Genomic DNA, 11,392 nt, shown 5'->3' on the forward strand with positions numbered 1-11,392 from the left:
ATTCCCCTGAAATGGGACCTCATCACTCCCCCGCATAGCCCTGGGGGTGGAGAGGGAGACCCTCCAAGATCTGGATCCAACCTCTCCTGCCCCGCCTCCAACCCAAGCACCGGACACACCCGCCCACCTGCTCTGATGCCTCCACACCTCTGCTCCTTTCCTCGGGCTGGCCTCTCACTTCCAGCTCGACTTCACTTTAAAGACTCAGCATACTCAAGTATAGTCTCTCTAAAGCCTTTCCTGCTGCTTCTCCATCCCTGAATCGGGCAGATTGATGCCATGTCCTGCCCCGTGTCCCACTTCCTCGGGAAGCCACTCCAACGCCCTGCCCATCCTACTCTCCCCTCCTCTAAATCCCTCCACAATTATAACAAATGCCACAAAAACAGCATGTCACATACCCATTTGTCTCACTGCCAACCAGACCATGGATCTTTCCCCAGCCATAACCACATCTGCTACATTTCTTGTAACCTCCACAGCAGTTGCTCTAAGTGTTTAAGAAATGGGAACTAATAAGTGCCAGCCAGTTTAAAAACAGTTCATTTTCCAGTTGACAAGAAGGCAATGATTAAAAAAAGAACTAGAAGACGAAGACTAGCTATTAAACTATTCCTTTTTTTTTTTTTTTAACTTCTAACACCTGCTCGAATCTTTATTACACATCTCAAAGTCAAAGCTAGAAAAAGTCCCAGGCAGCTTGGGTCACACAGCTAAGAAGAGAAAATGGCGGTCAAGTTGGATAGGATGCAGGTAAGAAGGAAAAATGGGAAACGGGCCCTCCAGCAGAGAGACAATCCCACGAACTACAACATAAAGGAAGGAGAGAATAAACAGGAAAGGAAGATGAAGGAGTTCATGGGACATGCACCTACCTGTTCTGTGCCCTCGTCCTCACCAGTCTGACTCAGCTTCTACCTTCTACCACATTTCCCCGAAAATAAGACCCTGTCTTATATAGTATTTCCCCAAAAAGACCGGGTCTTATATTAATTTTTGCTCCAAAAGACACATTTGAGCATATTTTCAGGGGATGTCTTATTTTTTCATATACAACAATCTACATGTATTCAAACATAGTCATCTTCTGGAACATCGTCATGATGTACTAAATGCGTCCGTCTGGCTGACGATCTTAACTGGGGCTTATTTTCGGGGTAGGTCTTATTTTCAGGGAAATACGGTAGCTCCAGCCTCAACTCCACAGGTGGGTGGAATCAGGTCTCTGACTCTAGGCACAACACCCAGAGGCAGAGAGGACGTTCCCCCAGCCAGTTCGGAATGCCACTCAATGCCACCCAAAGGTGAAGAGCACCTCCCGGGCGATGGGGAGATGGTTGTTTGGTTTTGGACTGTTTCCTTATTTTGAAGGGGTTTGTTCTAACAGAAAACTAAGCCTGAACTGGTAGGTTTTAGATCAGAGATCTTAAAGGGGCAGTGCGTTGACAGCACTCACTGGCTGTGCTGAAGAAACGTGAATTAGCTGCCAATATTTAAAAATCAGAAGACTTCTGATTCAAAGTGGAGGTTTTGACTTCTGAAATATTGGAAAATGTGGTAACAATCAGCCCGAGACCCCACATGGTCACGAATGGCCAGACTGAAGCAGCAGGCTCCCCTGAAACATGCACACTCCCCGGCGTGTCCCGGGCTCACTGGGCCCACGGGAGGCCGAGCTCTCAGCTCCTTGCTCCAAGGTCACTTCAGGGGAACCAGACCCTCCGAAGTGGTCTGCACAGAGGAAGGCCTGCACATTTTTATAACCAGATAAGAACCTCTAACAGAAAACAGTGTGAAAGGCAACCCAAGCACCAATAGCCTAAACTAATTATTCAGTCCTAGGACATCGTCCCGGTAAATCCTCATGTGGGGTCACCCACCCCCAGGAACCAGTGACCTCGGGGTCGCCCTCTCAGCAACCCCAGCTGGCCTTGGGAGTCTCATGCCCCGATCCAAGGCTGGTCCTCCTTTGTCCTTCCTTCCCCATTCCAAAATCTTGACTCCTGCGAATTCCCCATGCCAGCCGCGTCTTGTTTCAACCACCATGATGTAAAATTTAGCCAAATGCCTGAGCATTTGAGGAAAAGCTGGGGAAGTGCACCACTGAGGAGAAAGTTGTAGCCTTCACAGCTGGGTAACGTCATGGCCGTTCTTTGTGGTCTGTTTTTGTTGTTGTTGTTGTTGTTTTCCCCCACTTACTCTTATCTTCTGCTTTCTTTAAAACTGACAGTCCAATACCGCTTGTACAATGAAACCACATCAGTGGTGCTATTTTTACAATATGACAGGGAGTTTTAGGGAGGAAATGCCAATGTAGAATAACACGCCTTGTAGGGAATGAAAGTTTAATTAAAAAAGAAAAAGAAAAGATGAAGATAGAAACAGCTGTCTCTTGGAAAAGAAATTCACCTAACATTCTACCTCTTCCATGGAGCTTTACTTCCTGGCAGGTGGCACATCACGTAAGAGTCTGAATTCTGGAGCCAGAAGATACGAGTTCAATGCTGCCACTGGCACTTCCTGGCTGCATGAGCTCAGGTAAACTCCAACCTCCCAGAGGCTCGGTTTCCTCTTTGTCAGACGAGGATACTGAAAGCACGGACTGCACAGGTCTGCTGGGAGGACTGTGAGACAGATGGCACACGAAAGCGCCTCGGACACAGCCGTTATTTTTATTGTATGTGACCTTCCTCAGCTTGGCCTGGTGGGGAGAGGAGGGAAAGAGTCGGGAAATCACCCAGCAAAGGGATGAGAATGAAGAGCTGTCCCATGGGCTTCTGGAGCGCAAAGGTGGGATGGGGTGGTCTTGGGCCCAACATCCCTCCGGGGCTTGGTCCCTTGGTGCTTCCTCTAAAGAGCAGGGGCTTCCTCTTCCTGGGCCACTGTGCTCTAATTGGAGGCAGCCCCAGGGAGGGCGCTGCAACCAGAAGTCACCAGAGGCACACTGCTGCAAGCTACCAGAACCTTCCCACATTCCCTCCCCAACCTGGAGGCTGAGAAACTGACTGTTCTGGCTCATGAAGCACTCTCACAGCAAATGTGAATTTAGACATCCCTACGGCGATGGGTAAAGAGCAGTGCAGCAGGCGCTCCAGCCTGCACCCAGCTGCCACGACTGCCATTTCGATGCGGCAGCTTTCTGAGTGTGGAAGGGGAGAGATGGTATTTCATGGCAGGGGGCCCTGAGGCAACAGACAGGATACCCCATGAAGAGGCAGAGGGCCGAGGAAGTAAAAGGCTTCAAGTCTCGGTTACGAGGCTGGAACCCAGCATGTCGGGTGCTTGCTCATTTTAATTGGTGCCTCTGCTGGCCTGGTGACACCCGGCGTTCTGCCTTGGCGAGGCCCTAAGAAAGCCAGGGGAATGACTCCAGCGGAGCCAAATGCCCACGCTCCCTGGGAGGCTATGAAAAGCTAATTGCTGTTTGGTCTCCAGCTGCCATGCTGCCTCCGCTTCCCGGCTTGGTGGTGGCCACCTGCTGTGCCAGGAGTGAGGCAAAGAGGATTTGGATCTTGGCCGAGGTTCAGGACTCCTGCTCGTGTGTCATGATATTCCAAAGAAGAAGCCCAGTCTCTGGCCATGACAATACCACCTATGACTGGCCGAGCACTTACCATGGGCATGTCACATGTGACCTCACGAAATCCTCCCAAAGGCTGTCCTGGAGGATGCTATCGTGATCCCACTGTACAGGTGAGGAGGCTGAGGCTAGGAGAAGCTGAGCCCTGTACTCAGCTAGGATGGGAGTCCTTGCCGACTCCTGAGCCCACGGGCTTAACTACTTTACCACCCAGGGTATCACAAGTGACAAAAGCTGTGCAAGTCTCTTAGGCTTCACTCTTAGGCAAGGATGCTGGGGATACTTAGAGAAAGAACCGCAGACACAGATTTATGCCATTGAGCCCACCTTGGGCTTGATCACCTCTGGGGATACAGCCACACTGCTCTTTCTTTCCCAGCTCATCCTGGCTACACCTGCCCTAAGGCTGGGAGCTCTGGCCTACCCTGACTGAGCCTGAGGCCAAGTGGCTCTGGCTGTGAGAATACTCTGGAAAGGAAGCCAGAGTGCCACATGTTGACCCCCTACAAGGGGACAGGGACCCTCCACATTGCTAGATACCACACGGGGTCCCAGGTAACTCCCAATGGTGTGCCAGGTATCAGGGTCAAGGAGGGAGAGGTCCTCTGCTGCTCTATTACCTGAGGCCTTGTCACCTGCATGAACCACCAGTACCAAAGTAACCCGTGAGACTAAGTGCCCTGCTCAAGCCTCCGCCACTTTCCTTGCCGCCAATCCCTTCTGACCCAGAGAAGGCATATAGTACAGGCCCTTCTTAGGCAGCTGTTGGTTTAAACACAACGAGAAGGCAAAAGCTGAGTGTGACCGGAATTCCCTGGAAAACCCCTTGTATTGCCTGCAACGTCCAGACTGTCTGGTGGTGGCCTAGACCGCTGCCCCATGCCCTGGCAGACCCTGGGCTCTCTTTAAACTGCACTGTCAAAGGCCAGCCCCACTGTGTTCAAGGTTATTCCTAATTTCCAGGCTTTAAATACCTCTGCTCATACCTGCCTCCTTTATCAACCTGACATCTTGTGCCTGTGAGTCATTCATTCATTAGCATTTCGGCAGCCACTTGATAGCCCAGGGGCATCTGAGTCTTGAATAAAATCCATCCTCGCCCATATAAGGGGAAAACAAACAAAAAAATCCAAACCCTTCTGTTTCCTGCTGGGATAATACCCCAGCATAGGTCATCCTGAGATAGGGTCAAAGGTCATAGGCAGCACAGGTTCCCGGGTACCTGCATCTGAGCAAAGGGCAGGAGTGTTACAGGCTGAATTGTGTCCCCTTAGTGTTCCTATGAAGTCCCAGGACCCCAGAATGTGGCTGTATTTGGAGACAGGACCTCTAGAGAGGAAATCAAGGCAAAATGAGGTCCTATGGGTGGGCCCCAATCCAATCCGACTAGTGTCCTTAGAAGAAGAGATTAAGACACAGGCTCGCAGACTGAGGGATGAACATGAGGAAACAGTGAGACGGCGGCCGTTGCCAGCCAAGGAGAGAGGCCTCAGAAGAAACCAAACCTACTGACACCTTGATCTTGGACGTCCAGCCTCCAGAGCTGTGAGATCCTAAATTGCTGTTGTGGAAGCGCCCCGGTCTGTGGTATTGTGTCATGGCGGCCCACGCAGACTAAGTAAGACAAGGAATGTGTAGTCCCAGTGCCAGAGGAAGGCACTGGTGACAGCTGCTGGGTCAAGGTGGAGGCCCAGGCTCGATCAGGCTCACGCCCTTAGAAAGCCTGCTTTGTTCTCCGGGGTCCGTGCCCAGGGAACTGCCAACTGTGCTGAAGACCTCCGTCGGCGTCCTGCCAACTCCGTACTACCTCAAGGGCTTATGTCAGCCACAGACTGGGGACAACAAGGGCAGCTTCCAGGACCATCAGCTCTGTTGGGAGAAATGAGACTCAAACCACTGGTTAGGAGAAGAGGCAGGAGGGGACGCTACCCACCTCCGACTAGGACCCTCAGACAGCTACTTCCATGAGCTACAAGGCTCCGGAAACCCACCCAGGTTTCTTGTGACCATGACCTGTTGAGTGTATCAGTGGAGCTAGGTGATACAGAGATGAATGGAACGCAGAGCCTCGCTGGTGATCAGATGGTTAAATAAGTAATTACCACACTGTCAGCTCCTTGTCAGAGTGGAGGCCTAATCAAGATCCCAAAGAATGAAAAGGGCAGTAATTAGCCCTGTCAGGAAGGGGAGGTTTGTGAAGGCTTCAAAGAGATGAGATTGGCAGCAAGGTTCTCAAGACAGAACTGAAGCTCCTGAGCAAACAAGAGGCTGGGAGAGACATTCCAGACTGAGCGATCAGCAAGGCAGAGAAGTTTAAGAGTGCCTGGGGGAATTCACAGAACCGGAAGCAGTGTGACACTGTGAACGGAGGCAGGAAACGGGACCCGCCAGGTAAGACGGCACGAGAACATGTGAGAACCTATGTAAGATAATATATGTAGGCCCATTCGGCCTACAGAGCTTGTCTTCATCCTGTACGGGACCAGAAAGTCCCAGGGAGTTTCAAAGTGGGGAAATGACCAGGTCAGATTTAGGTTTTCGATGGAATGCTCAGACAACAGGGAAGGGGGATGTTGGGTAGGTCAACGCCAAAATCCGAGCATGAAATAACAAAGGTGTTTACTAAGGGAGGGAGGCCTCCTGTGAAATCTCTTCTTTCCTGAGAGAGGCCACACTGTTATCCCAGCCAGGCGTGCTGCCTTGTACCCACTCATTCTGAGAGGTTTTAGCAAAGGGCCTGAGAGAGGACACTGAGGCAACCAACATACTGTGCAAAAAGCACACTTTCCCTGGACCCTGTCAGTTTTGTATTTGGTGTTTCTTAAGAAACAAACCAAAATCAGCCACCAATTTTGCCAAGATAAGGACAGTCCCCCTAGCAGCCTATCCAAGGTTAGTTTGACTCTTTTTGGCTTATATCCTACTCATCAAGTCTGTCGTCAGTTCAAAGCCTGAGCTTGACACAGAACTAGGCTGCTCTTCTCACTTTGATCCCACAGGAGAGCTGGACACCCTGCCATCAGCTCTGATACTTTGGAAGGACTTAAAAGAGGCAAACACAACAATGATTAGGGTTCCAATTTAGAATCTTGAGGCTATTTCCAGAATGATCCACACCCTTAGTATGTCAGCCAGCGTCCCTTACAGTCTATTCCTTTGTTGGCCATGGACAGACCGCCCCTCTCACTAGGGGGTGTCCTACTCTGAAACTGAGACTGTCACATTCATTTATACCCCTTTCCCCAAAGCACCTTCCACAGTAACGTGAGAGGAAAGACCAGGTAAGCATTGCTGCTTACTAGTTGTGTAACCTTGGACAAGTTACTTAACCTCTCTGAGGCTGTTTCTGCCTCTGTAAAATACGAATAATGACAATAACTCTATCTTGAGATTATATGATGAGATAATATATGTAAACGCTAAGAACCAGTGCTCACATTTATGAAGGGCTTATGAAGAAAAATGGAGGAGGAGGAAAAGGAGTGGGAGGAGCAGGAGGAGAGGATAAAAGGGAGGAGGGGAAGGAACTTTGGACTCACACAGTCCTGGGTTCAAATCTGTACTCTACCACCGGCTGGCTCTGTGACCTCAGGCAAGTTACTTAACCTCTCTGACTCACTGTCTCCTCCTCTGTAAAGCCCTGCTAATTCTGCCTACCTTGCAAAAGGATCTTAGTTAAAGGATAAGAAACAGCCTAATACTCAGCTTGGGCATTAAGAAGTGTACCTGAAACCAGAGTCACTGCTTTCTCAGCCCCGCGCAGCTCTTAGGGAAAAATCTTATTTACATTCTGACCTTTGTGGGCCACCCAGTTCTGCCACCTTAGATGGTGTGGTGAACATGCTGAAGCAGGTTTATAGGGAGCCAGACCTCCCACTGCACTCCCACCCACAGGAACACTTCATCACTTCCAAGGAGAGGCTACTGAGCTCCACAACACAACTCTGTTCTCCCTGGACAAAGGAGATGGGAGGGCCAGGCTTATTGTTCCCTGAATCCAAGAATCTTCACTTGCGACCTAGAGAAGAGCGATGCCCCTCGGTCCTGGCTCCGGGGCACGGCTGGCAGGAGAAACACCTATCTGCTAAGGAGACCCTCAAGCGTTAGTCCCTAAATGTCATAGGACCCTCTGTAAAAGGCAGGTTATTTTAAGCCTCCCCTGGACCCAAGGCCTGAGCAAATGAAGCAAATGGCTTTGGGACAAGACCCAGAAAGGTTTTTAAGACCTCTCATTCTGCCAGAAACACACTTAAACTTTAAAAAATTTAAAGCTCACGCCCTCTCTTGGGTTCACTTTGTGCGAGGCTATGGTTTAGAGGAAGACAAAGCAAAACCCCAAACCCTCAAATCAATAGATCACGACAAATGCTTATCGCCTTCCCCCCTGTCCTGGACAAGGTAAGACCCACAGCTAGAGCCCCAGTGTGGAGAAGCAGTCACCCCTGCATTTCTGCCAACGGTTTCAGATTGGGACAGATGGAGGCTGGTGTTGAAATCTGTTTCTTTTTTTAACAAGGAATGGGGGCAGGGAAGCTAGCCAAGGAGCAGGTGTGCATAGGTCCCCAACAAGCATCCACGGGCAAAACCAAGGCGCCTGAAGATACAAGGGAGGCAAGGCGCTAAGGGGGGTGCGGGCCCCTGGAAATATCCCTAAGTTGGGGGTATAGGATTAGGACCCCAGAATCTCCCAGTAGTTTCTGTGTCCGATCTTGGAGGTCAAATGCAAGGTCAGGCATTCGTGTACAAGCTTTTACCATTAGACCACCAAGCCCACAACTCACAGCCTGAAGTTGCTCCCCAACCCCGCTCTCCACCCTCAGCCCACCCTACCGTCTTACTTCTGCTAGGCAGCTCCTCTTGGCCCAGGCCGTTGGAGGGAGCCAGTGGGGCACCCCCACATTCATCCAAGGTCAGGATGAGGGGAACGTCGTCATCTAAACTCATGGCCATGGCCATATTCTCCTCTCCTGCAGTCCTCAGGATGCGATGTCTAGAGCTGTAAATAGCCTCTGCTTTGAGCTCCCTTTCAAAGCCACTGGCCCAGAAATGCTTCTCAGAAACTCCTCCATTTGAGGCATCTTCTAGGGTTTGGGGGATAAAAAAGAAAGACAGTTATTAAAATACAACATTAAAATGTTCTGGAATTAGATAGAGGCAATGGTTGCTTAATCTTGCAAATAGACTAAAAACCACTGAATTGTACCCTTTAAAATGGGTGGATTATATAGTGTGAATTATATCTAAAAAAAAAAAAGAAAAGTATTGCAGTATAATAGCATTAAAAAATGAGGAAACTAACCTCTGCAAGAACAAGTACTGAAAAGTTAACGGTAATTATGTCTGGAGATTGAGATAATGACTAATATGTTCCACCGCCACCCTTTTTTGTCATTCTTTGTGTACGCGTTTTTTAAAGACTTTAAAAAATATACAACCATTAAAATAATAGTAGTTAATACTCAGTGAGTGCTTACGACGCACCAGGGACTGTTCTAGCAATTTTTAAATAAAGATGACTGAAACTTCCTAATAGGTAGGATTATTAGTCTCCATTATAGAGGGGGAGACTTTAGGCTCAGAGAGGTTAAGTAACTTCCCCAAGAACCCACAACTAGAAAACCAAACTTTTAAACTTTGCAATCTGACTCCCTGTGCTCCTAGCCACGACACTACAATTTCTCCAAGTCCCAAACCTGGTATTTAGGCAGCACCTAAATATCAATGACCTGCAAAGAGTTAGGATGTCAGGCCACCTATACTGGCCCACAGCATTCTTATATAGGCCTTAGTCTCCGTGATTTAGGTTTAGCAGGAGGAAAGGGAAGACTAGAGTATTTTTTTAAATGATGTCCAGAGTCACACAGCAAAAGCACTCATCCTGAGCTCCCAATTTAAAACACTCAGAACTAGCCTGTTACAGTTCCTATTTATACACAATCCCATTTCCGCTGGGGAGGACCAAGAGAAAAGCAAAGACTCAGCAGATCTGACGGCAGACCTTTGAACTTGAAAACAACAGCAGGTTGCTTCCTCAAGCTGTGGCCTTCTGGGCTCACTCAACTTTGCCTCCAGACTAACCCACTGAATGACAACCCCACCATTTACTTCTTTCACGAACCATTAGAATAATGGTTCCTGTGTGACAATATCTTTTTAAAACGAGGCAGCAAAAGTGAGCACTGTTCTACTAACTAAGCCTGCAGCTCTCTTCCCAGCAAACTTCCTGTGAGATTTTTGTTGTTGTTTTCTCCAGATCTGGGGATTTCTTTTGCTTTTAAATCTCAGTAGTGGAGAGACAGAAGAGGAAATCTCAAATGAAACACTACCATTTGGCTGTCTTAAGAATTATAGGTTTTATTTTTGGGGTTTAACTTTTTCACCACAGATATTTTCAAACATACTCAAAAGTAGAGAGACTATATAAATGAACTTCCTTGTACCTACTACTCATCTTTGACAAAGATCAACATTTTGCCATTGTCCTGTATTTACTTTGAAGGCAGGAGCATCTACTCTCCTTTTCAACTCATCAAGCTTTATTAATCTTATTATTATCATAGTAGCTAGTGGATTTTAACTGTTTAATAATATATGACTGTTTGCTTGCATGTATTATCTTAGCTCTCTGGCTCTAAGCTGGGGTTATTTTGCCTCCCACCCCCCAGGGGGCACTAGCACTGTATGGAGACATTTTTGATTGTCACAATTTGGGGGGTGGGGGCGTTAGAAGATAGAGGCCAGGAATGCCACTAAACATCCTATAATTAGCAGGTGAGACCCTCAGCAACAAAGAAATAAGTGACTCAATGTCAATAGTGCTGCTGAGAAACCCCCACTTCACAGATGAGGAAACTGAGGCATAGAGCAGTTAACCTGTCTCATAAGTAAACAGCAGGGAAGTGGTAGAGCCAGATTTCAACCTAGGCAGTCTGAATTTAGGGATCCCCCTGCTTCACCTCCACTTAACCATTATCCTATGCCTCCGCCCAGAACCAGTTCCATAATCTGAATTTATTCAACCCATCATTTTAGAGGGACAAGTGAGGCCCGAGGGGGGTAAAGGACCTGCCCAAGGTCACCGAGTGCAGGGCTCCTGAGTGCTAGATCAGTGCTCCTTCCACGGGCTTTGCTTCCGTTCTATAGAGGACCCAAAAAGGATGGGTGACCACTGGGGACAAGTCCCAGGAAAGGGCCAGCAGCCTGTCCACTCGGGCAGCCTGACGGGGAACGAGTCTCTTTCGGGGTCGTCCGAGGGCACCAGGGCGACGAGCAGTTGAGGAAGGAGGGTGAATACAAGAGGAGTGCGCGCTCCAGCTCCACGTGCTCCCAGCCCTGGTGTGGGCCCCCGCGTGGGGGTCGCCCCAGGAAGCCGGGGAAGAACAGAGAGGGTGCAAAACCCCGGCTTGGGCTGGAGGGAGAGAAGCGCGCGATGACTTCCTCGCTGTCCCTCTGGGCCCGCCCTGACCGCCTCCCACACCCAAGTACCCAGCCGCGACCCTTTACTTCGCGCCCTCTGACCCCTGACCCCTGCCCCCTCCGTCAAGCTATCCCTTGCACCCCTCGGATTCTTACACGCGCCGCCCCAGCAAACCGGACCGCGCGCCGGGCTCGGCACCGTGCAGCCCAGCCTGCCGGCGCCGCCGCCAAAGCCCCGAGCCGGGAGCTGTTGCAGCCGCCGCCGCCGCCACTCCAGCTTCTGCCACCACGGCAGCTGCGCCAGCTCTCCCATCCACCGCCCACTGTCCCCTCAACCTCCTCGGCCCCGCCTCATTCCCCCTTCGCTGAAGCCTATTGGCTCCCTAGGTTGCCATG

The 11,392-nt window shown here is 49.7% G+C and overlaps 1 protein-coding gene across 2 annotated transcripts in view; it reads right to left on the bottom strand.

Annotated features, from left to right (window-relative positions):
- The window catches only part of TPCN1 (two pore segment channel 1), a 54,324-nt gene extending 43,000 nt beyond the window's left edge, over positions 1–11,324 (bottom strand). Inside the window, exons 1-2 of one of the 2 annotated variants that reach the window (XM_074321567.1) lie at positions 11,153–11,324; positions 8,419–8,661 (exon numbers count right to left, since the gene is read on the bottom strand). In XM_074321567.1, the coding sequence (XP_074177668.1) occupies positions 8,419–8,536 (118 nt within the window). In that variant the 5' untranslated portion in view covers positions 8,537–8,661; positions 11,153–11,324. The remainder of the gene's footprint in view (positions 1–8,418; positions 8,662–11,152) is intronic. The other variant, XM_074321565.1, reaches the window with a different exon arrangement.
- Between the last annotated feature and the right edge of the window lie 68 nt (positions 11,325–11,392).

The sequence above is a fragment of the Rhinolophus sinicus genome, linkage group LG16, assembly GCF_036562045.2.
Source record: "Rhinolophus sinicus isolate RSC01 linkage group LG16, ASM3656204v1, whole genome shotgun sequence".
NCBI lineage: Eukaryota > Metazoa > Chordata > Mammalia > Chiroptera > Rhinolophidae > Rhinolophus > Rhinolophus sinicus.